Source organism: Python bivittatus, unplaced genomic scaffold (assembly GCF_059951505.1).
Source record: "Python bivittatus isolate LINGU-HERP-01145 unplaced genomic scaffold, Pbiv_v1 ctg000480_np1212, whole genome shotgun sequence".
NCBI lineage: Eukaryota > Metazoa > Chordata > Lepidosauria > Squamata > Pythonidae > Python > Python bivittatus.
Window position 1 is genome coordinate 1,960,781 of NW_028277075.1, and position 26,702 is coordinate 1,987,482.

Genomic DNA, 26,702 nt, shown 5'->3' on the forward strand with positions numbered 1-26,702 from the left:
AGTTATACTCTAGGATTTTAACAGATGTACCTTCATACTTAAAATCATACAGAAAACAATTGCTGAGCACTCTGTATAGGAGAATCACTAGTTTGATAAGCTTTTAAAGATGGCTTTTCTTTTGTTACTTTTTCTAGAGTTTGTAAAGTGACTGACTTCACATACTGGGTTTTAACCATGGAGTGTTGAGCAAGTCATAGTGGCCTGGTTATTGCCCTAAACCTTATTGTTTACAAAATCTAAGGCTTTCACTTATCAGGTCAAGCCAAAATCAAATAACTTTAAGGCTTAGCATAATGTATGAATCATGATTATTTTGCTCTACATTTGTTGTTTTGGAACCTGAGGAGGAGAATTTTTGCTAATTTGATTCTGTGTTCATTAATATTATGCATAGAAAATATGGCATGCCACTTCGTGGTTGTTTTTCTAAACAGAGCATGTGCTCCTTTTTAAATCCTGACTATTCATGCATAGCTGAATTTTCTAAGGAGAGTAAAGTCCATAGTATTCTCTGTTCAGCAGAACAGCAGTTTCTCTCAATAGGGATTAAAAGCACAAATAGCAGTAAATGGAAAAATGACAGTATATGGCTTCTGTTCCTCCAAAGTCCCTGTAGCTAGAGGTAGAGTATCACTAATTACAAGAGAAGATTAAACAAGTCAGATAATATATAGGGTACGGAACTAGTATGAAGCAGGTTCATAAAATGCAACTTGTTGGGAGAGTTAAGAAAGATGAAAGGAGACACTTTCAAAGCAGAAGTATGGATTGGCTACCTGAAGTTGTCATAATAGCTGTCAATTTAAATTGCTTCACAAGCAACCAGAAGAGTTAACGCAGACTATCAATGACTAGTAGTCATGAGGGTTGCATCCATCCAGAGACAGTATACATTTGATACCATTTGTTGGGAATATAAGGGGAAATGAGTTGTTCTGCTCATATGCTGCTTACAGCCTCCAAAGGCCATTGTAGGAATTTATTCACACTGTAGGACACTTGACTAGCGCTGAGATTTTTTCAATTAAAAATGGTATAGAAGTGTTTATTTAAAATAAATCTTTGATAAGGTTCAAATAATTGTTATATTCTAAAATATATAATTGTGATAAAATCTTAGTATAAAAATGTCTCAGAAATGTGAGTGCCTGAGTAAATAATCATAACAGAGCCAGGAAAGGGTAACATATTTTTCCTATTCTTGTGTAGTATGCATACAGTTCATTAATCTAAAGAGATGGGGAATAAAGTAGCAAATAATTTCTCCTCCCAACTGAGTATTATAGGTGATAAAATACACATGACCTTTCAAACACCTCCTAATTCTTAAATATTTACGTCCTCATGTATTAGTATCTGTACCATGTATTTATGCTATACATACATGTGTTGATGATGCCTAACTCCCTTTTCAGTGATGTCTAACAAGTCATCTGCATATCTTGCTTGCCCTGGAATGAGGATGAGAGAGCTCATTAACCATCTCTTGAAAACAGGAATGCACATTAACCTCAGCCCACCATAAGACAACTGCCACCTGTCTTTTCTTGTTTCACATCGAAAGTTGCATTTTCCAATTTTATCAGCACAGTGTTCTGCAGTTTGCTTGCTGTGCATCATTTCATTGTAGGCAAATGCTTCTGCTCTAGTTGGTTTCAATGCACTGGCAAGAACGCCCCTTTCTTTTGCACACTGGTTGCTGCCCACCTTGCCCATTGTGTCCTGAGTTATTGGCTTACTTGTCCCATTCTGAAATGAGCTTCCCACAATGGACTCTTGAAAGTCATTTATTTTTTTTAACAGATTCACATGTGAACCAGTGAAAGGCTAGATCGTTTTTATACAAATTCATTAGTGGAACAGTGAATCGGTGAGTATTTGTTTGAATAATGCATTCTACCAGTTTTCCCTTCTAGTGATAAAAAGAATGATAAAACTAGTATCCTCCCCCCTCCCCAGTGCACACACAAAGTGGGAAGGTGTCAAGGCATCAGTATGGGTCAGGAAGTCTATCCAGTAACTTTGGTCTGGGTTAGTGGCTAATGATTTGTTTCCTCTCCTTTGTATTCTCATCTGAATGTTCTTGATTGGGCTGTCATGCTCAGGTTTCTGGATCTCTGTATAGGTGTGCCCACCCACCACATTTAACGATTGCTACTCCTACATTTTTGTCTGGTTTATTCCTGCTGAATAAATTGCACTCTTCAATCCTTGCCTTCCGTTCATGAGTTTCATCCTATCAGATTTCAGTTCAGTAATGCCTACCAAAATTATGTTTAGGGTAAACCAATAAAAACCTGGTTATCTTTTAAAAAAAACCTCTAGTTACACCAGCCCCCCAGGCCCCTACAATCTAGAGAAGGCCTGTTTTTATTCTCACCTGGTGAAGAAGCAGAGATATACTTTCTCTGTGATGGCATCTGTCCTATAGAATGATTTGCTGTGGGCTACATACTAGCCAGAGCTGACTCAAATTATTTTGATGTCTGAGGCAGAGGGCAAGACGATAATTTTCTCGATCCCATATGCAAAGCCAAAGGGACAGTGGAAACCTATTTATGCATTAGCAATGGGATAGGGTCCTCCAACAAACCTGAAGGAAGCATAGTGTATAACTGTCCCTATGGAGTCCTTGCTGCTTTCTGAGCTTGTTTGTTTGTTTGCAGACATTTCATTACCCAACTATGTAACATCATCAGTGCTACTGAGTGTAGCTTGCCATGCCGGAGTTGGTGGGGGTGTGGTTTTCTTCTTGGTACTTCCTTGATGAGGGAACTACCAGTCAAGGAACTGAGATGCTCGTGAGAACTCTTGTTGGTTCTTTCCAGCACTGCAACTGAGAAGATTTCCATGCATTGCCTAATGCTAGAACCGGCCCTCAGCCATTACAGCGTGCAGCCTTTGCATCCACTAGGTCCTCTAATATTTGTATTTTTAACAGTTATTTTAATATTTTGAGGGCTACTCGTGAAAAATAATGTACAAAAACTTTGAAAAAATATATAATGCAGATTTGCACTATACTGCAAGGACCCAATAAGTATTTTTTAAAAACATACTACCACAGTAGTGCCAGACGTACAAAACCGACTTTTAATGTGGAATCTGTCCGTGTTTATTCGTTAATAGTGTTTAATATTCAGTGCGAGTCCCCGTAAATTTCTTTGGATCTACTCTACATCTTTTCCCCTGTAAGAATAAGAATCTGCTGTATTTCTGGAAAGAATCCTTGAGGTTTGGAAGTAGAGTTATATGAATAGTCTCTGCCCGGAACCTGATTAATCCACCTTTCTCCGTTAATACACTGGGGACGCAGCTCCGAAAGAAGAGCTGAATGATGGCGGGAGCGCCCAAACACCGCCAAGCCCTTCTCCTTTCCCGCCAAACAATGCCGGGAGCCGCACTTCCTGCTTTGCTCCGCCCACTCCTCCCCCCGCCTCATCTCTTTGACTGCCGGTAGGTGGCGCTGCAGTGAACCGCGTTCGTCGCCCCTCCGGTTCCCGTTCCGGGGCCGCAGCCCGGCTCGTTCCGCCGCCGAAAAGGCGCCCGCTGCCACGGTTGCTGCAGCTGCCGCGCCCCCTCCCTTCCGCCGGTCCCCGCTTTGCGGGGTGCCTGCTGGGCCTGCTCCCGCCATGGCTACCAAGAAAGGGGGGTCGCGGCTGGAGACCGAGATCGAGAGGTGCCGGTCCGAGTGCCAATGGGAAAGGATCCCTGAGCTCGTCAAGCAGCTTTCAGCCAAGCTCATTGCTAACGGTGCGGGCCACTGGGTGGGAAGGGACGGGGGAAAGTCGGGAGGAAGCCGGTTCGTCGACCTTATGCCAACGCTGACAGCGACGGCTACAGGTGCAGCGGGGGCGGGATGAGGCAACTGCTTTTAAGCGCGCTGGAAGCTGAATTTCCCTGAGTAGGTGATGAGCTGGCCTTGGGTTAGCCGTGCCCGGTGTTTACACGCGCGATAAAACTAACAAGTGAGCCCTCCGGGCACGTGCAGAGGCTCACCGCTTGCCTGCCTTGGAATAGAAGCACAGCCCGCTCCCCGTGGATCTAATGTTGAGGCAACCTGATGCTCTGTTTTGGTCATGCTTGGCTGGGAATGCTGGGAGTTGTAGTCCATCACATCTGGAGGACATAAGGCTGGGGAACCTTGGAGAAAGACTGCCAGGGCAAAGGCCTGATGCTCTTTCTGCTGATCAATAATACTAATGCTAAAGCTTTGCTTCCCGATAGGGTAATGAAGTGTTAGAAGATATGCTAAAGTTCCCTTCTATTTTAACAGTCCTTTCCTGGAGGCTATAGAGGAGCTAACCTAGTATCTTATGTACCAACAGATTACGTAGCAGTCTACAGATGCTCACTGTTGACCTTTGAATATCTTATATGTGTCCAAACACTTATTCTTGGCATTAAATTAAAAAAAAAAGATAGGAATTCAATGGTAAGCTGCAATAAACTAACTGTCAAATTCAGATTTTATAGCAACATCGAAGGGGAAGGTGGTGGTGCTTATTTCCCCTTCAGGTGCACTTTTTTCCCATCAGAGCAGAGATAATGCTGCTGAAATGGCTTTGGTGTATGTAGGTTTTAAGATGAATCAGAGCATAAGAACTCCTGTCAGGTATTAGGGCTTAGCTCTCCCTGAAGAATAAAAGAACTGTGTAAAGATCACATTTTAAAGGGCTCGTTTTAATTTCTCTAGTGTTTCCTGCCCTCACTGACTATAACATTACTTGCATACTTGCATATTATGAAAACAAATGTCAAGAAAAACCCAAATTCTAATGTGTCTTTCACAAGTTAAGCTCTAATCAATATCTGGCAGGAGTGTTCTGATCTCCGGTTTGTGAGATCAGCATAGAAATCACTCTCCATGGCTTGGGATAAGGATAAAAAAGAATACATGCTTGTTGGACTTAATATGAGAAAGAGCTTATGGTTGACTTTTATGTTTGATGCTAGAACTCTGGCTGTAACAAAAAATAATAAGGAAAAAATGTTTCCTATATCACTGAATAGCAAGCCCATATCTGGTATTAAGGTATTAGACATTCCAGCATGTGGATTTGTCAGCCCTTCCAGTACTCCACTGCAATTTAGAAATTGCAGATTTATGTGCATGATATAAGCTGAATTTTGGGGTAAATTTGTATTTTATGGCATTGCCAGATGGAGGATTTACTTTAAACTTATAACTTATAGGAGTACTGCTAGTACACATGGCAAGAGGGCAATAGAAGCAAGAGGACAGGGAAGGGGTAGGGTCAGCACAAGTGATGTTGTTCAAACAGTGTATTGTTTAATGTATATTGTGCAAGTATATTTTCATGAAATTGTCTTTATAATTTTCACATTATGGAAACATGGGTCTGGGTGAAAAGGTTTCTGGTAATTTGGACCTGTAAACCGTTTAATTTTCTTTTTTAAAATTTCAGAACTTGTTTTCAAAATATGTAGAAAATCTGAAAATATTCATATTTGAGGAGGTATTACTGTATTACATAAATACAAACATTTGAGATTAGAATAAGAATGCATGTATTCCAAGCTATAAAAACTCATGTGTTTTTAAATTAAAACATCAGATTATGCTGTCAGAAGTAAGGTTATTTGTTTTAGTCATTGCCATATTGCAATTCTCTTGTACTTAATAAGAAAAAAAAGGTTGACTTCCTGCTTAATATTTATTTATTTAAAAGATATATATAGCTGCCCAACTCATGTAATTGCAACTCTTGGCAGCATACATTAGGTAAAAACCAAACAGAAAACAATGATTACAAGGAAACAACATGCTGAAGAATGTTTACTATGACTTACAAAGGGTGGAAGCAGAATGCTCAATACTGCTATCAAGTTGTATGGACTTTGAGTTACGCTGCTAAGCAACTTGGTATGTCTTTCTGTGAACTGAGCCGCAGGACAGTAGAGCTGGGCATTTGACTGATCAAAATAAGTTACCAGATAATGGGTGTGCAGTGGTTATTGGAAATTGTAGTTCAGTAGCATCTGGAGATCAGGGGTTCCCATGTCTTTTTAAAGATATAACAAAATTGTTATTTTACTGATGACTAAGTTTAGGAATGTAGTCTAAGTGCATTTAAGGGAAATAAGTGTGCAGGAATTATGACAGAGAGATAAGGAGATCATAATAAAGTTCAATAGCATATGCAGGCTGAAGCGGCATAGAAAAAAATTATCTGAGCTATGTAAAATGTTGAGAAAGGAAGGTTTTAACTTTAACTTCCCTCTGCATGATTTTGATGGATGATTTGTGCTCTTCCTAGCCTGCTAAACAACTGCCTTGGAGGTAGATAAGTGAAATTGTGTGCATCTGAATCCATCCATGTCTGAAAGTAAATGTGTGTTTGTATATGCATGTTTCTGAGCAGTTGTATTTGTGGGGATATGTATATACAAATGTTTTCATGCATAGTTGTGGGGCTATGTATGCAAGCACATCACCCAACTAAGCAGCTGGCATTCAATGAACTTTTAGAGTTGTGCGTAACCACTTCACAAACCATACAGAGACAGCTAATATCAGCTTCTGAAATAATTGTGTAAATAATCTTACACATCCTTGCAAATCACACAGTTGCTTTAATGATGCACTGATTTATAAAGAGGTGCTTCCATGTATTGCAAAACCCTTCTTTTGAAGGCTTTCCATTTTCCTAATATGTATGGACTGGCCATTCTTATGGATTATAATGCACAGTAGCTGGATTTGCACATCATGCTAAATCAAAATCAAAGAGACCTCTTAGGGGTGTGCATTCACTCTTGATCTGATTGGAGATATTGATTTGTTAGGCATATCAATTCAAATGCATATCACTTTCAAACTGAATATTCAGATACCCTTATGTTTTATGGTATAGTATGATGTGTGAAATTGCTCTTTATAGAGATGCAAAACACTGAGAAATAACTAGAAATTTTTGAGAGAAATTTCCCCCCCCATTTTTATGAAGGCCTTTTTGTTTCTGTTTTTATGAAGAAGTTTAAACAGAAGGTTATGAAGTATTTCCTAATAGTTTCATTTTAAGAAGTACATCAGATGGTTAGGATGTGTAAGAAATTTATCTATGGTAGGAAATGCACCAAATTAAGAAATAAACTAACATGTGAAATGTACCAGAGTTTGTTTCAACATAGGCAATCCATAATTTTCAGATGTTGATGAAAATGATAAAATGATGAAAATGATACAGTGATTAAAAAAAGGATCAGAAGAAGGTTATATTGCTGATAGTGATAATACCTCAAATTCAGGAAGTGAGACTGATTAGGTAATATATCACATACCACAATATGTGCCCTGAGCTTTATTCCCCCCCCCGCTTTTTTCCAGCCTTTTCTAAAAATGTTAAAAGGTGTAAACATCTATTTCAAAAAATGTGAAATGGAGTGAACATGTGAAAGTGGATTCTGGCTATAAACAGGGCATTATAAATACAAAGCAAATTTATTCAAAAGGTATGGGATTTATTTTTGAATCAGCACAGAAATAATATCCACCAATTTATACAAACTCAGCCAATTACTAAGAAATATATTGACAAATATTGAATGATTCAGGTTGTAACCGTAATTGTATTCCAGTAGTATTAGTATTACTAAGATACTACTTAGTAGTATCTTATATTAAGTGCACCATCCAAGAATTTCTGCATTGAAAAACTTTATATTGAAAAAATTAAACAGTGGTAAGGGTTGGCATGATTTGCCATCAAATAATTAGCAAAGTCCATGCTGTATTCATGCTGCCTCCCCTGCCCTCCCCTCCAGCATGAGGCTCTTCTGTACTAATTGCATTTCACTCTCTGACAGCTGTTTAAAAAAGAGAAAAAAATACTGAATGTCAAACAAGATCAACAACACAAGATATAGTATGTGAATTTGTGAGTGCTCCTGAATGTGGTAGGTTGGATGTTATTTGGCTTAGTGAATCATTTGAAACTGTTCATTATTAGCAATCCTGCTTGTAGTGGTCTTTCAAAAGTTTTTCCATCCATGATTTTCATACCAAAGGCTTTAAGGGATTTACATTTTAGAGATCATCTGAAATGCCACATTTATTCTGTAGCAGAACACACTGAGGTATTCCAGCACTGCCCTTTGGCTAACTCTCCAGGCATACTTTTAATTAAGTTTTCTTATTTCTGTTTTGGAGTAACAGGAACATCAAACTGTAATAGGTTGTAGTATGTTAAATATTACAGTACATAAAGTACATTGGCTGTAGTAGGCTAGAATGAAACTTAAAGGCAAACAGTTTTAAATATATGCATTTGAAATCCAGACCTATAGATTTTTGGTTTGTATTTATGAAACTAACATTGTGCAATATTCTTAGTTTGTTATTATGCATGCATGTCCTTTCAGTGTAGTTTGGCTCATAGATGTTCACACTAACTAAAGAAGAACTAGATTCTACCAGTTTCATATACCTTCAAAACTCTGTTTGAGAACAGTTGCTGAGGACAGCTAGTGATCAGAAGGAATTCCTGATACAGCTAACAAAAGAAACAAAAGTTAAAATATGTTACACTTTTTTGTGATTTATACCAGTGTTTCTCAACCTTGGAAACTTTAAGATAGATGGCTGGAAAATTCTGGGAGTTGAAGTCCATCTATCTTAAAGCTGCTAAGGTTGAGAAACACTGATCTATATGATCAATTGGAGGAATTTCACCCAGGCGATAAAATTGTTTATTTTTATTCTTAATTATATAGCTTTATGAGTAGAATTTATTACAAATATAGCTTTTCCACTCTGGAAAACTTTGCATAACCTGATTATTGCATAAAGTAGTATTAGACCAAATATCTCCCAAATCAACATACGTGTACATTATCTGAAATCAGCATTTTGGTGGCAGATGATGATGATGATGAAAGACTTCATTACTAGATGAAGGAGAAGAGGAGACAAGTCTTATGAAAACATTTGTGTAATATGCAATTAATGTAAGCCAGGTTTGAGGAACTGATTATATGAGCTTCCACTTATTTAATGGCATATGTTCATTCTTTAGTAATTGGAAGTATTAAGATAATAGATCACGCTCCTGTTAAATAGCATCATTATCCATAACTCCTTCTAACATACAGTTGAAACTAACTGTAGAGGAATTTAGGTTTGCCCCTGAGGAAGAAGTAGGTAAAACTGTTACTCAGTTCAGGGAAGGTAAAAAGAGACTCAGAGTTACCCTGCCTTGACCTTGTCTTTACAAAGCAGGCAGTGAAGGTTTTGTTTAGCCTTTCAAGATCCTGTTAATATACCATACACCAATAAAGTAGCATTCCTAGAATCTCTGTGATGTCTGTTTCTTAACCTAGCCTGTCTCTAAGGGTTGACACTAACTTTTATTTTTCTGACAAGTAAAGACGGCCCAGCTCCAATTGGGATTGCCCATAAAACCAATTTTGAAAAAAATACTTTGGTGCAAATACCTAATCAGCTTCTCTGCGAGGCAGTGAAGCTTATTCTGGAGAAGTCATTGTACTAAGTAATTGGCTTTTTAAAAATCTCTAGGTAGAGTTCAAATATTTCAATTAGAAGAAGAGATAAATAGCATGATAAAGAGGGGAGAACATGCAAAACCAGTCATGTTATCATTAAACCTGGCCCAATAGGTATTAATAACCAAAATAATAAAAAAGCTATAAGAATATATAATAGGCAAACTAATTCTGAATGAAGATAAAATAGAATGAAGATAAAACCAGAACCATTATAAAATTACCCTATATAAAATATACTAGACAGAACAAATGGGAGAATATTAGATCATTAAAAAGTGAATGTAAAAACCCTGACTGAAAACAAAAGCATGCATGAAAGAAACAACTACCATATACCTGCAGAAAAGCCCATAGGTGGATAAGCCAGCTCTCAATTTGTAACCAAAATACCATGAAAAATGTGCCACCTGTGGATAAGCCAATTGTGAAAACTAAAAGGAAAGTTTTAAGAGTCAGTTTATTTGCAGGTGGCAACATTTTTCATGGTATTTTGGTTAAACATTTGAGGGTTGGCTTATCTGTGGATGGGCTTATCTGCAGGTGTATACGGGCACTTTTAAAAAGAATTACTATATATACTCATGGATAAGCCCATCTACAGATAAGCTGAACCCAAGTTTTGGGGTGTATTTTGGAACTTAAATTCTCAGCTAATCTGTGAGTATATATGGTATTTCAAAACAGTTATTACAAAAGAACCTGGAAAGAAAGGGGGAAAAAACTCAGTTTGAGGAAAGAAAACAGTTATTGGTAACATTGGTCTTCCTGATCTTACATGTCACCACACAAAATGTTGCTATATATGCTATGGTGGAGTTCTTTTCAGACAATAGACAAGAGGCATGGAAAGGCTTGGGAAGCCACTAGTAGTGATATAATGTAGGTTCTTTGTACATGACTATAATATTGACAAGCAATGCTCGGTTGTTTCTACCTCCCCATCCCCACAGGTGCACAGTCATTTTGGATTGGCAATATAAAGCTTTGGGCAGACACAAAATCATGTTGTTCTTCCCCCTTTCTCTCCTCCCTGCCCTTTTGGCCCACACTTACTTGTTCCTTTTCCCTGGAGTTCATACTACAGTTGCCAAAAGAGCAAAAGCTCTTCCACCTGGAAAGGAAGGGATTGGGGGTAATTTCATTTTGCTATGTGTTAAATTTCATTTGGCAAACTGCAGCCTGCAGGCCAAATCCAAATCGCGAGCTAAGAATGGTTTTTACATTTTCAAATGGTTGAAAAAAAGTCAAAAGAAGAATAATATTTTATGACATGCAAAAATTATATGAAATTCATATTTCAGTACCTGTAAATAAAGTTTTATAGGGACACAGCCATGCTAATTCATTATGTATTGTCTGGCTGCTTTTAAGCTATAACAGCAGAGTTGAATAATTGTGACAGAGTCCATATGTAGTGCTCTCATTGCTTTGCACTGCTACTTTTGTTGTTGTTGTTGTTCAGTCGTTAAGTCATGTCCGACTCCTCGTGACCCCATGAACCATATCACGCTAGGCCTTCCTGTCCTTCACTGCCTCCCTGAGTTTGCTCAGTTTCATGCTCATTGCTTCAGAGATGCTATCTAACCATCTCATCCTCTGCCGTCCTCTTCTCCTTTTGCCTTCAATCTTTCCCAGCATCAGGGTCTTTTCCAAAGAGTCCTCTCTTTGCATTAGGTGACCAAAGTATCTGAGCTTGAGCTTCATTATCAATCCTTCCAATGAGCAATCAGGGTTGATTTCCTTTAAGATTGACTGGTTTGACCTCTTAGCAGTCCAGGGGACTCTTAAGAGTCTTCTCCAGCACCACAGTTCAAAGGCATCAATTCTTCGGCGCTCAGCCTTCTTTATGGTCCAGCTCTCACAGCCATACATTACTACTGGAAAAACCATAGCTTTGACTATGCGGATCTTTGTCGGCAAGGTGACGTCTCTGCTTTTTAATATGCTATCTAGGTTTGCCATAGCTTTCCTCCCAAGGAGCAAGCATCTTTTAATTTCATGGCTGCAGTCTCCGTCTGTGGTGACCTTGGAGCCCAAATAAATAAAGTCTGTTACTGCTTCCATTTCTACCCCTTCTATTTGCCAGGAATTGATGGGTCCAGATGCCATGATCTTAGTTTTTTTAATGTTGAGTTTCAAGCCAGCTTTCTCACTCTCCTCTTTCACCCTCATCAAGAGGCTCTTTAGTTCTTCTTCACTTTCTGCCATTAGGGTGGTATCATCTGCATATCTGAGGTTGTTGATGTTTCTCCCTGCAATCTTAATTCTGGCTTGTGATTCTTCCAGCCTGGCATTTCTCATGATGTACTCTGCATATAGGTTAAATAAGCAGGGTGACAGTATACAGCCTTGTCGTACTCCTTTCCTTATTTTGAACCAATCGGTTGTTCCGTGACCGGTTCTAACTGTTGCTTCTTGGCCCGCATACAGATTTCTCAGGAGACAGGTAAGATGGTCTGGTACCCCCATCTCTTTAAGGATTTGCCACAGTTTGTTGTGATCCACACAATCAAAGTCTTTTGCATAGTCAATGAAGCAGAAGTAGATGTTTTTCTGGAACTCTCGTGCTTTCTCCATGATCCAGCGAATGTTGGCAATTTGATCTCTAGTTCCTCTGCCTCTTCGAAACCCAGCTTATACATCCGGTAGTTCTCGGTTCACATACGCTGAAGCCTAGCTTGTAGGATTTTGAGCATAACCTTGCTAGCATGTGAAATGAGTGCAATTGTGCGATAGTTTGAGCATTCTTTGGCATTGCCCTTCTTTGGAATTGGAATGTAAACTGACTTTTTCCAATCCCGTGGCCACTGTAGCATTTTCCAAACTTGCTAGCATATTGAGCGCAACACTTTAACAGCATCATCTTTTAGTATTTTAAATAACTCAGCTGGAATACTGTCATCTCCACTAGCTTTGTTGTTAGTAATGCTTCCTAAGGCCCACTTGACTTCACTTTCTAGGATGTCTGGCTCAAGGTCAGTGACTGCACTAGCATGGACACCAGGGACATTAAGATCTTTCTTGTATAGTTCTTCTGTGTATTCTTGCCACCTCTTCTTAATCTCTTCTGCTTCTGTTAGGTCCCTACCTTTTTTGTCCTTTATCATGCCCATCTTTGCAGTAAACGTTCCTTTGATATCTCCAATTTTCTTGAAGAGATCTCTAGTCTTCCCCATTCTATTGTTTTCCTCGATTTCTTTGCATAGTTCATTTAAGAAGGCCTTCTTATCTCTCCTTGCTATTCTCTGGAAATCTGCATTCAGTTGCTTATATCTTTCCCTTTCACCCTTGCTTTTCGCATTCCTTCTTTCCACAGCTATTTGTAAAGCCTCATCAGACAGCCATTTTGCTTTCTTGCATTTCTTTTTCTTTGGGATAGTTTTAGTTGCTGCCTCCTGTACAATGTTACGAACCTCCGTCCATAGTTCTTCAAGCACTCTGTCTACCAAATCTAATCTTCTAAATCTATTCATCACCTTCACTGTGTACTCACAAGGAATATGATCTAAGTCATACCTGAGTGGTCTACTGGTTTTCCCTACGTTCTTCAATTTAAGCCTAAATTTTGCAGTAAGAAGCTCATGATCTGAGCCACAGTCAGCTCCTGGTCTTGTTTTTGCTGTCTGTATAGAGCTTCTCCATCTTTGGCTGCAAAGTATGTAATCAGTCTGGTTTCAATATTGACCATCTGGTGATGTCCATGTGTAGAGTCGTCTCTTGTGTTGTTGGAAAAGAGTGTTTGCTATGACTAGCTTGTTCTCTTGACAGAACTCTATTAGCCTTTGCTCTGCTTCATTTTGTACTCCAAGGCCAAACTTGCCCGTTATTCCGATTATTTCTTGACTTCCTACTTTAGCATTCCAATCCCCTATGATGAAAAGGACATCTTTTTTTGATGCTAGTTCTAGAAGGTGTTGTAGGTCTTCATAGAAGCGGCACTGTGATGTTGAATGGTTTGCCTTGGATTCGCACTGAGATCATTCTGTTGTTTTTGAGGTTGCACCCCATTACTGCCTTTCCCACTCTTTTATTGACTATGAGTGCTACTCCATTTCTTCTAAGGGTTTCTTGCCCACAGTAGTAGATATAATGGTCAACTGCTACTTGGCGCACTACAAATCGAATTGCTGCAGTTATAAGTCAACAGTATTTCAAGTGCCATGTGTATCACAGTACCATGATATTTTATTCATTTTTTTTTTACCAGTGCATACTCATCATGTCAAAACAAGAGAAAAGTGGACTTCAAATGTCATGCTTTTAAGGTGCAGTGGTGGACTACTTTGTTATTGAATTAGATGGCAAAGTATTGTGTTTATTATGCAGTGACACTATAGCTGTGCTAAAACTATACATCGACATTACCAGACCAAGCACTTATCACAGCATTCCCAATTCAAAGAAAAAAATAAAAATAAAACAGAATATCTGATCACAGCAGAATTTCTTCACAAAAATAAAAAATGAAAATGAGGCTGCAACCAAAGTAAGTTTCCAAGGGGTTGATTTGTAAGCCAAGCAAGGAAAGCCATTTACTGTTGGTGAATTGATTAAATCGTGTTTGTTTATAGCAGCCAAAGTAATGTGTCCAGAGAAAATAAACTTGTTTAAAACTAATATCCTTTCAGCAAGAATAGTTACTGAAGAGATGAGAATATTGGGAGGAACCTCAAAGGTCAATGAAAAAACAAAGCAAATGATTTTGAGTGGTTTTCCTTACCAATACTGCTCAGTTGTTATTATTTATTTGAGGAGTCAGTACCAAGTTTGAAGTGACTGAAGAATTAGCCTGTATGAATCATCTGCATAGAACAACTACAGGTGAGAATATTTTCAAAGAAGTTAAGAAAACACTAATTCAGTACAAACTGAAGTGGAATCTGCTGAGATGTGTTACAACTGATGGGGGTAAAAATATGTGTGGAGCAGAAAAAGGCTTAGTTGGACAAATGTACAAAGCTTGAAAAAATATAAAGTATTTAAAGCCTATGATTATTCATTGTATTATTCATCAGCAGGTACTTTGTGGAAAATATTTGTCTCTATCAAGCGTTACTGAACCAGTAGTGTCAACAGTGAACTTCATTTGCTCTTGAGGACTTAACCATAGTCAGTTCCATGAAATTTTGTCAGAAAGAGAAGCTGAATATCCTGAACTTGCCCTACCACACAGCAGTTTGATGGCTTAACCATGGTAAAGTTTTATTGCGATTTTTTAAACATAAGGTGCAGTTGAAATTTTTCTGAATGAGAACAACTATCCTCAGCTACTATTATCGAACACTGAGTGGCTTTGGGACTTAGCTTTTGCTGCAAACTTGATAATGTTTCTTAATGTTTTCAACCTAAAATTACAAGGTAAAACAGCACTTTTATGTGATACTGTGGTAACGTTATTTTGGCGACATCTAACATTGAAATCACAAGTAATATCAAGTTGCTTTATATACTTCGCATGCTGTCAAAAGTTAAAACAAGAAGTGAGTTCTCCATTTCCAAACACATTTATGGTGGATATATCTTCCAAGTTCAAACTACGGATCTCTGAGTTGGCATGGTAAAGGATGCCAATGGATAAATAACGATTCAGAGAAGATTAAACAAAGATGAAATATGCAGAACTTCAGTACAGTAGAGATGTCAAAATCCAAGTTACTTAAGAAGATATTCCCTACTTATAAGAACCTCTAGTACTGGAAGATGAAGTTAGATCAGTATTCTGGTCATTACCATGTCAGAAGGCTACAGGAATTTATGGAATATCTACAGGAATATGGCAAGCAACAGAAGAAGAATCAGTAAAGGTTCAAACCAAGCTATGCCAGCAAATCTGGAGAACAACACAATGGCCAACAGATTGGAAGAAGTCAATCTACTTACCAATACCAAAGAAAGGAGACTTAACAGAGCTTGCGAACTCATACAATATCCTTAATTTTACACTCTAGAAAAAGAATGCTTAGGATCATCCAACACAGATTAGAGTCCTACATGGAAGTGGAGATGCTTTGAAGCTGACTTTAGAAAAGTCTGAAGACATTATTATTGATGCCTGCTGGATAATTGAGAAAGCCAAAGAATACCAGAAAGAAATTAGCATGTGCTTTATTGATTATAGAAAGGCCTTAAATTGTGTCTATCATGTCTCATTGTCCTCATGAGAAACCTATACAGAGATCAGGAAGCCACAGTATGGACAGAACATGGTGAAACAGAGCAGGTTGGCAAAGGAATGAGACAAGGCTGTATATACTTCCCTTATTTATTCATACTATATGCAAAGTATATATTGAGGGAAGCTGATCTAGAAGAAGATGAGTGTGGTTTTAAAATTGGAGGAAGAAACATCACTATCCTGCACTATTCTGATGATACTACACTGATACTGAAAATGCAAAGGATCTGCAAGCTTTATTAAGGAAAGTCAAGGAGTGAAAAAAGGGTCTAAGATTAAATATAAAAAAGACTAACTAATGACAACAGGTACAGCAAACAGCCTTAATATTGACAATGAAGATATGGAAGGGGTATATAGTTCTTAGAATCAACTATTAACAATAAGAAGTCAAGAAATATGCTACAAATTAGCACTTGGAGTAGTAGTGAAGGCCTTGGAAAGGATAATCAGATGCTGGGATGTGTCTATACCTACAAAGATTAGAATCGTAAAACTCTATTAAAGTAAAAGTTGGACTTTGAAGAAGCAGGCTAGAAAGGGGATTAACACTTTCAAACTTTGGTGTTGGAGAAGACTCATGAGAATACCTTGCATAGCTACAAAAACAAATAAATGGATCATTAAACAACTCAACCTAGTGTCTTACAATTTAAAAGAAAACTTTTTAAAAAATGATGTACCATTGGTATATAACACCAGAGAAATTGTCTAAGATGGATAAAGGTATTTCTAATCACTGTTGGAAATGTGAAAAACATGAAGGGACATTTTATCATGCATGGTAGACTTGTGAAAAAGTGAAAAGATATTGGATACAAATATACAGTATATGGTGATGCAGAGAGTTTTAAAAATTAACATTCAGATGAAACCAGAACTTTTCTTATTAGGACTTATGGACACTCAGCTAGAAAAGGCTCATGCATGACTGGTTTTATATTGTTAACTGCAGCAAGATTATTATATGCACAAAGATAGAAGACTACAGAAACACTAATAATGGAGGAATGGATTGTGAAGATGGCTGAGTTTGCAGAAATGGCTAAATTGACTTGTTTGATTAAGGAGGGGACTATAATTACTTTTATAAAAGACTGGAAGCTCTTTATAGATGTTTTGCTGAAAATGATAAAAATGAACTGCTGATTTCAGGATTTATTGATTAAAAAGTTTTGTTTATTGGAAGAAGGGAACTATGATATGCAATATGAGAGATGGTAATTGCTATGTTTGTAACTGCTGCAAAGAAGATAGGAAGTCACTTTTTTAGATAGCTTTTTAAAAAATTTTTGTTATTTGTTTTTTCTTTTACCCTTTTGTAATCTTTTTCTTTTTTTATTTCTTCTATGTTTCTGCAATTTTTAAATCTTTGGAAAATCTTCTTTTAATAAAAATTAATTAAAAAAACACAAATCAACCTAGAATTTTCATTTAAGGCACAAATGACCAGGCTCAAATTACCATACTTCTAACATATTATGCAAAGATCTTCCTCTCTGGAGAAGTCTATAATGCTGGGAAAGGTGACTGGAAAGAGAAGAGGATGACCATCATTTATAGCAGTAATAGATGCACCATTGGATAATCTTAACAACCAGGCTAAGAACAGCTTCTCCTGGAGAAAATCTATGTGGTTGCTAAGAGTCAATGCTGACTTGATGGCACATAATCAATGTATTTATTAACATGTTAAAGTCATGGATTTGTTCTTAACTCTGTTTTTCCAAAATTAAATTTTAAGTATATAATTCAGTTATTCAGTAATATCTGTGTGGTGCCACACTGGTGCAAATTAGTTCTAACAATTTCTCTTTCTAAGACAGAACTGCATTTCCTTATCACTTTTTCTGTATTTTCATATCTCTACTGTGTCACTCTCTGTATCCTGTTTCCTGCTTGATTTTGTTTTATTATAAGCAAACTGTTATTGTTTTATGTCTTATAAGTAAATATCTTTAAGTAGGAGTATCTGTTATTTATATTTGGAATATAAATATTCCAAAATTTTCATATATTCCATATAAATTTGATATGCAGTGCCTGAATATCAAATACTGAATATATGACTCTGTTGTTAGAACTGTAGAACTGTAAACAGGAAATATGTATTGTGACTGCAACTGAACATTTTTAGGAACTGATAAAATTTGAATGTGGGCAGGTTCTTAAATTTTGCGAGTGATGGTGTTATTATTAGAAGCCTCCTTAATTTCCTGGTTTCCTGTGCTATAAACAATAGATTTAGAAAGGCTTATGAAAGAAATATTCAGTGGTTAAGTAGGAATTACCTTTTTCCAAACTGGTCTGCGTGTGTATGTGTGTGTGATGGAATGAAAAGTATTTTTAAGTGTTAATAACGCTTGTCAGTCTTGAGCTGTGTTTTATAAAAGCCTATCTGGTTTTTTTTCAATAATGGTATTTGTGATTTTTTTTAAAAAAAAGGATGAATTTTTAACTACAGTTCAAAATAAATTTGTCATCTAATATCAATAGATTGAAACAGTGCCAAAATTTCTTAATTTTAATCCCACTAATAACTGTAGTTTTTTTTTATTATCTTCTTATCTTCCTTTATTTAACTTGGTTTCATTATCCCAGTCTGTCAGAGATTATGAAGGAAGTTAATGATATCTTGGTGCTACATAGCCAAAATATCTGATCAGTCAATATCTGATCAGTCAATTCAAAGTCAAGGCAGGAAAGTCAAGGCAATTCAAAGTCAAGGCAGGAAAAATTACCTTCACTTTAAAGGTGTTTTATGGAGGAAATCACAAACATGAATATTTTTTTTAGTCTACATTTGTAAATAATTGCAGAAAAGTTGAATGCTTTCAAGGATAATGACAATATTAATTAAAATACATCCTGTCAAATATCAGCTTGGAACAGACACAAAATAATCCAGGGTTTGGCAGGAAGTGGGAGAAGGGGCAATATATTTCTCATAATCATTCTTCAGTGGACTATAGATTTATACATTCCAGTCTTATTTTGGAAGTCTTATTTTAGCATTTCTGGGATATACTGAAGTGGAAAGTAAAATTTATTTTTTAAAAAATACATTAAAGACCATTCTTTGATTCACCTGTGAATAGCTATATATGTTTGATACTACCACTTATTAAAAAAAAAACTTACAGCTGTTATAAAAGCAAATAATTTCTTTTTGTCTCAAAATGGAAATTACTCTTCAGAGTAAAGCCTAAATTAAATATTTATAATGTAACCTCACGTAATGATAGCCTAAGAGATACTTCTTTTTTGCAGAGTGCCTTTGGAGTAGTGTAATACATAGTTTAGAAGGAAGCAAGCTGGGATATTAATTCTTCTTTCAGCAGCCCATTTTCATTTGAAACTCCTCCAAATCACTTTAGTCCCCCTGGAATTCAAGATACCAGTGAACTATCTTTGAATGTATTTTATGAATAAGATGCATGGTATTTTAAATGAATTATTTATTATACTGTATTTTAATGCATTTGTGAGCTGCACAGATAACCATTTATTGTTTTATAATAAATATAAGCACCAGTCTAGAAATTTTAGGGGATGTTTTAGAAAGAAAAATAGGCATGTTGGGAAAGGATCAAGTACCTTTTGCTCCTGCCTCCATTAACTGAATAGTTCTTCTTTCCTGAAGTTGCTTTGCAAAGGAGAAGCAGCTGTTGGGTTAAAGTTACACTCAATTGCATTATAACATTTAGTTTGAGTTTCAAAAGCCATACATATCAGAATGATTTATTGCTAGATCTGTCCTCACCTTCAGTACTAGCTCTTCAATTCACTCCTAGAGCCAAACGTCACGGGCATCGATTGAAATTATCTTAATTCCAGCTTCAACAACGTGATTATTCAAAATATAACAATTTCCTATGGGTCAAGGAGCGAGAAAGATAAGGCCGAGGAATTCATAGAATATTACTTGCACTTCAATTTCAGTAACACATGGGTAGCCATTCATGTTCCTTCACTAATTATTGTACAGAAGACTATTTTAGGACTATGATGCAGCTTGTTAACAAGAGATGGATTTATGGTCTTGTTTACTCATAAATCAGACAAGAGTTCCCTGAATGTGGCTCTTTCAGATTCCTGGCAAGTAAGCAAAATCATAAATCTTTCTGCTGTTGCAGGTTTCATTAAGCAAGCATGTAGACAATTGGTGCTCAAAGTATCAATAACAGTATGTGATTACAGACAGCTTAGCTTGTTTGTGTGCTGTGTGATAGGTGAATCATGGTACTTCCAGATTAAATAATGTCCAAAGCATCTTTATCATTAAAGCAACCCCTCCCCCATATTTGCTGCTTATTATGTTATACCTACTTTACTAAGGCTGCTAGTACTATTAATTATTTCACCTGTACACACACATACACAAACAGAGTGTGGAGGGATTAAAAGATTTTACTATAAGCTTGCAAACTAATGAGCACAATAAAAATGAGAAAGGGAGAACTACCAGTTTCAGGAGCCAAATTGTGTGTGTGCTGTTACGCATATATTAAAAAGATGAATTTGTTTAATCTCTGTAGACTATGGAAACTGCTCATCTCTAATTCTGATATATTGTGATGGAAAAGTATTCTGGTAATGGGGGAAATAGAAATATTAAGGAAATACATTGACAAAAGGCAGTACTGGCATCACTAATGCTAAGCTATGGAATGTTTTAACCATGGTTTATTGACTAAACCACAATGCTGGGCCATAAACTCAAAAGGCTAAATACAGGTAGTCCTCACTTAATGTCCATTCATTCAGCAACATTTCAAAGTTATGACGGTGCTGAATGAAGGGACTTAACAACTGGTCCTCGAAGTTCAGGCTGTTGTAGTGCCCCTGTGGTCATGTGAACAAAATTTGGGCCTACCCACATTTATGACTGCCTTTTGGCTGCCTGCCTATCCGCTGCCACCAGCTGCTACCGCTCCCTGGCCCTGCCCACCACATTGTGCACTAGTATTGTACCAGCCAGGGCCTTCTTTCATACCACTTTCTTTCACGCTGGTGCAGCCAGCACCTTTCTCTCGCATATCAGCCAGGGTCTCTGTTCGTGTGCTGGCCAGGGCCTCTGTTTGCATGCCGGCCAGAGCCTTTTTTTGTGAAAGAAAGCTCTGGCCAGGGCACCAATGGAGGCCCTGGCTCGTGTGCAAGAGAAACCCCAGGTGGCGTGCAAAAGAAGACCCCAACTGCACTGATGCAAAAGAAGGCGGCATGAAAGAAGGCCCTGGCTGGGATAGTAGTGGTGCGTGGTGCAGTGGGCACAGTGATTGGCAGGGCTGGGCGGCAGGGGCAGCTGGTGACGGTAGGTGTGTGGCCAAAAAAGCAGAGATGGGGAGACATAAGTGGATGAGGGGAGTTGAAGTGGAAGCAATCCCCTACCCTTTTACAAGAATGGCTTGGACCGGGGTGGGTCCTCACCTAATGACCGTGTGGGGTTCACTCAATGACAGCAACTGGAATTGCCAGAACTGCTGTCACTAAGCAGAGCAGTCGTGATGTTTTTGTTTAACAACCGCTTTGCTTAGTAATGGAGTTGCCAGTCCCAATTAGGGTTGTTAAGTGAAGACTACCTGTAAAGACCAAGTGAACCATATTATATGGTTTAGCACAACATGTGAACCCATCCTTTCTGAACATAAATTTTCTTAGACCATAAATGTAACATAGACACAGTAGGCCTCTTCAGGCACTGTTACGAAGTACAAATTATATCATGATAAGAGTGAGTGCCCACTCCAGAAGATGTGCTGTGAGGCTGCTTAAAAGGTAGTCATCTTAGTAATTTTTTATGATTGGTGGGTTTTTGTGTCATCTCATAGCGGTGCCTAGTGTTAATAGAATGTAACAGCCATTTCTACATAATGATTTTGCTTCTTTCTGTAGATGACATGGCAGAACTCCTCCTTGGCGAATCCAAGCTAGAACTTTTCCTGAAGGTGAACCCTCTAAAACAAGGTGCAAGTCCCTGTGGGCCCCGACCAAAATTAATTGAAGTCAGGAAACATCTCACTGCAGCACTTGATCGTGGAAATTTAAAGGTATTTGTGCTTCCATAGTTGGAAGGTTGGTATTTGAGCAATGTAGGAATAAGTAATGTTGCTTTTAAAATGTTTAGCTGAATCATTTATATTATTACAGTGCAGATCTAACTTTTATATATTCTGTGTATCAGAGTTCCCTGGCAGAGCGCATCCATGAACACCAACTAGTAGTCAGTAGACATGATGAAAACTCCTTAATCTGACAACACATGGACAGACTTAACCATAGTTTTAACTGGGAAACTGTCAGCATTTTAGACCAAGCTAAATCCAAAAATGCAAGGGAATTCTTGGAAGCTTGGTATTCAGACAAGGCAGCAATCAACAGGCACATAGAGATAAACAGCATCTACACACTATTCAAAAGAGACAATAGAAAGGAAAACAAAAGACCAGAATATCTCCTCACCAGCAATCATCACGCAGATAAGCAGAGATTACCCCCAGGCACACAATCAAGCAGTAAACAATACCCTAATCAAGGAACTACCAGAGGAACAAAACAAAACCCCCACCCCCACCAACACTGGCAGGGCATGCCACAGTATATAAACAGAGCAAACCCCATCCCATTCTAGCACTGAAGATGTTACCTAGCCGGCTAATGAAATGTTTGCAAGAAAAGAATCAAGCTCAGAGAACCCCAAGGACTCCAGAGTTCCCAGTCTTCCACCCTGTTCTTCCAGTTTTACAGCTCATTAAGTATAGTCTTCCCTGACCTGGGGGCCTCCAATATGATTTGGCCCTACTTAGCATGACAAATTATCAGTGGAAGTTACAGGCTAAAACATCTGGAGCTGACAGGTGAGAGACAAAAGCTCGAGAAATAAAATTAAGGGTGAAGCTATATGGATGAAAGAGCTTCATTTTTTAAAGGCCGACATTTCCAGTGATAGATTAAGTACCACCAATGAATTTATAATGATGTTTGAGCTTCTTCAGATATTATTTGGAACTAAAATAAATTAATCAGAAGCTCAGTTTTTATTGGGGCTAAATTAATTTCTCTTATGCTTAGGACCATTAAAAGGTCCAAATCTCATCATCATCTTGATGATATCAGGAGCACAGTGAGTTTTGGTATTGTATATCCTATAGAGTTTTGATATTACATATTCTATTTGGTCAGCCTGGAGCTCCAGAGAGTCACTGAAGAAGCGGATTCTCTGGACTCCAGACAGGTTTCAGACCAGTATATACTCCTGAGACAGCTTTGGTCACACTTGTTGGCAGGCTTGGGATGGGGATAATGCATCCATCCTAGCCCTATTTATCTCTTGGTGGCATTCAATACTATTGACCATGGTATTCTTCTGGATTGGCTTAGGGGGTTGGGAGTGGGAGGCACTATTCTGTGGTGGTTCTCTTTCCTCTGGAGTCAGTCCCAGTTGGTATGTGGGGGGTGGGAGAGTAATCTAGTCCAGGACCCCTACTTTGTGGGATGGCTCAGGGCTTCACTTTCCTCCCTAATATCTTCATGAAGCCGCTGGAGAGGTTCATCCATTGGTGTGGATACTGTATCGTAAGTATGCTGATGATACTCAGTTGTATATCTCTGCCTCCGCCTGTCCAAGTGCAGCTGTCAGGGTTTTGTCCCACTGCCTGGAGGTTGTGGTATTCTAGATGGGGAAGAACAGTCATGACATTAGGTTCCACATAGGTTTACTATGTTTTAATAAAGTGCGTTATTGGTTGATTATGGTATTTACATTGTTTATACACTGCCCAGAGTCACATGGTTGAATTGAGCAGCATATTCATCCTTTAATAAATAAATATTTTCACTCCCTCCATGCCCCCATTATCTGTGTTAAAGTGCAGTACTAGTATTGTTAATGTATATTTTAAGTCCAAAAGGGCAATAATATTAATTGGATTCTTTACATTAACAGATAGTTGTTTATAACAAGATTGTGACTTTGTTGGACGATTAAAATTTATCCAGCTTTTTTCTGTATGTTCTTATTAAAAATACAAAAGCAAATTGTAATTTTAGTGTTAAAAAGTTGCTTCTCTTGTTTTTAGTTACAAAGGTTCCTATTTTTAAAATATAAAGCTATATGTCAGTTGTATACTTAATATTAAAATGCTTCTAAAATGACCCTAGGTTGCCATGAGAACTAGGTGGTGTTTCAAATACAGCCAGTTTTCTATCACTAGAATTTTGCCTGTTGATCAGGGATTCTGGGAATTTTTCCTTTTAACTAATAGGTTCTGTGGCCTGAAAAAGTTTTAAAATCCCATGTATGATATCACCTTGTATCTAATATCTGCTGCTTGCCCTTATTCTTTTTTTCTAGCCAGAGTTCTTACAAGAAGCCCATTTAGTTATGGCCAAATTAAATTATGTAGAAGGCGATTACAAAGAAGCTCTTAATACATATGCTAAAGTGGGAATTGATGACTTGCAGCTTGCTGCTGTACCTCCTTATCGCTTGAGGATGATTGCTGAAGCATATTCAACCAAAGGTAAGATGGCTTTCAGTGTAATTGTGACTTACTCTCCCTCTTTAAATACGTTTTTCATTTCTCACCACACTGAAACTTGATGGCAAGTGTGCTGTTGATTCTAAGACATATAGCAAGGAAAGGGATGCATTATTAGTAAAGATAAGGAGGCTAGCAAATTTGGTTTAAAAGCATACAGTAAAAAATACTTTTTAAATTTAACCTATATGCTCTGTACTTATTCAAAATACACTTACAGTTGGTTCTATGCAGATGGTTTGCTTCTGTGACAAGTGTTATATTAGAATCACAGATTATGATAAAATCATTCCCTTCACATGAACTATACAGTTTGCTTTCTCTGCTGTCTTTATTTGGCCAAAAATGTGAGCTGTTGTAACAACAGGAAGGTTGCCTGGCTATGGAGACATCATTCCTCCCATATTTAAACTCATGTTTGTTAAACTGGTTAGCATCTGACTAGAAAGATTAAGGTTGGGTTTATTATGTATATTGTGACCTGAAAAAGAGGATGGGGAATCAACTCTTCATTTGTGAAACCTTTTAGTAGGAGTGGCTTTGAACTCTACCAAAAAACTCCAAATTTAGGAGCCACTTGAGACTTCCGGGAGAGGCATGGCAAACTAAACACGTCTCTAAAAGAGTGGAGACAATGACCATGACAAAGCCCGAAGAACTGGCAAGTAGACCAGTACTTTGGAAACTCTCCAGACAAAGAGAGGATGGGAGATCACCCACATATGCTCCAGATGGCTGTTCTTCGCTAGGAGACTGCAGGACAGTGGTCTCGCATGAGTTTGAGTGCCGGGAGACGAAGGAATTAGCCATCATGCTCACAATCATGGCAGAACCTTTTAAAGGACACTGAATTTTCTGCCCTCAGTTTCTAATCACTTTCAGAAATTGCTTATTTACTATTCTATTAGAGATCTTCGGAATGACAAGTTTGAAAAGTCACCTGGTGAGTTTACTCTCCTTCTTGAACAAAAGAAAAATTATAAATTTAAGAATTTAAAGAATTGGAAATAAACGGCAAAAAGCTAAGTAAGATTTTGATCTAAGAATGTTATAAACAAATCAAGGGTCCAGACAAATTTGGAACATTGAGACTTTTACTATAAGATTTTGGAAATAACTAAATAAAAGAAACAGCACTTTGTGGGAACCAGATTGTTTTGTCTATTTTAGGTCACAACAGAAATTTGAGACTTTATGATTTTAGAAATTGGACACTAGAGGGATTAAGGTGGAAAAGGGAAAGGAAAAAAAAGCTAAACTTGTCTTTGGTTTTCGGTTAGTACGGGGATTTACAAAATGACACAAAATGCTATAACATTTGAAATACTTCAGGAGATTTTTGAAGAATGGGGCCAAACATTAGTAGCTACAATATCAGAAATGTCAGTAATGATGTCTGCTTCTGTGGATAGACTATGTCCAAAAGATGTTAAACCTGATGCAGAAATACTAGACCTGGAAATACTAGTTAATAACAAAAGTGTGGATTATAAGATAGAGAAGCAGTTAAAGTGGAATTACAAATGACAAGCCAAGAAAATGACCCTGTTAAGGATTTTTTATTGGATATACCAAAAGAAGCTGGTTAAAATTTTGAAAATCAAAGTGGAAATAAAAATGACAAAGCAGGAGAATGACCTGGATAATGACTTTTCACTGGATTTACAAAAGAGGTTTGTTAAAGCCTTGAAGAAGCCTCTGATGGGAAAAAGAAAAATTGAAGAGAGACCAAGTCCTACAACAACATCTGAATGGATTAAAGATCATTTTTATAAAGCTGTGGTAACCCTTTACAGACTTTTTGCTGACAATAGGACTGAAAAGTTGATGATTTATGGATTTGCATATGTATAAGGGATGGGTTAAGAGCCAGTTTGGTGTAGTGGTTAAGGCATCAGGCTAGAAACCGGGAGACCATGAGTTCTAGTCCCGCCTTAGGCACAAAGCCAGCTACTGACCTTCGGCCAGTCACTTTCTCTCAGCTCTAGGAAGGAGGCAATGGAAAACCAGTTCTGAAAAAACCTTGCCAAGAAAACTGCAGAGACTTGTCCAGGCAGTCTCCAAGAATCAGACATGATTGAACCTGGGGGGTGGGGTTGTAGGAGGGATGAGTTATGGGAAGAAGAGATATTTGTAACCTTATAGGGGGTGAAGAATGATCAAATTTGATTTTGCTTGTGATGAAGATGGAAATCACTTCTTTACATATTTGTTTACTTTATCTTTCTTTTTCTTTTTCTTTCTTTGCAATTTTTATTCTTTCTATTTCTTCTTAATTTAGTTTGTATTTGCTTTTACAGGTAGTCCCCGGGCTAAGAACGCTCAGTTTAAGGAAGACGCATAGTTAAGAATGGAGCCTATTGTAGCAAAATTTGAATTAAATACATAATGATTCGAGTTAATTACACAGTGGTTCAAGTTAATTATGCAATACTACTTATACAGTATTATACAATAAT

General features: G+C 37.6%; 2 protein-coding genes across 7 annotated transcripts in view; both read left to right on the forward strand.

Moving 5' to 3' along the window:
• Positions 1-1,841, forward strand: part of RPS6KA5 (ribosomal protein S6 kinase A5) — a 49,672-nt gene extending 47,831 nt beyond the window's left edge. The window contains exon 18 of the mRNA XM_088145232.1: positions 1,807-1,841. Coding sequence (XP_088001358.1) covers positions 1,807-1,826 — 20 coding nt within the window. The 3' untranslated portion in view covers positions 1,827-1,841. The remainder of the gene's footprint in view (positions 1-1,806) is intronic.
• Positions 1,842-3,500: 1,659 nt separating this feature from the next.
• Positions 3,501-26,702, forward strand: part of TTC7B (tetratricopeptide repeat domain 7B) — a 136,872-nt gene continuing 113,670 nt past the window's right edge. For 4 of the 6 annotated variants that reach the window (XM_088145238.1, XM_088145239.1, XM_088145240.1 and 1 more), the window contains exons 1-3: positions 3,501-3,756; positions 21,599-21,753; positions 24,057-24,225. In XM_088145238.1, coding sequence (XP_088001364.1) covers positions 3,636-3,756; positions 21,599-21,753; positions 24,057-24,225 — 445 coding nt within the window. In that variant the 5' untranslated portion in view covers positions 3,501-3,635. Of the gene's footprint in view, positions 3,757-21,598; positions 21,779-24,056; positions 24,226-26,702 lie in introns of those variants that run through there. The other 2 variants (XM_088145242.1, XM_088145243.1) reach the window with 2 other exon arrangements.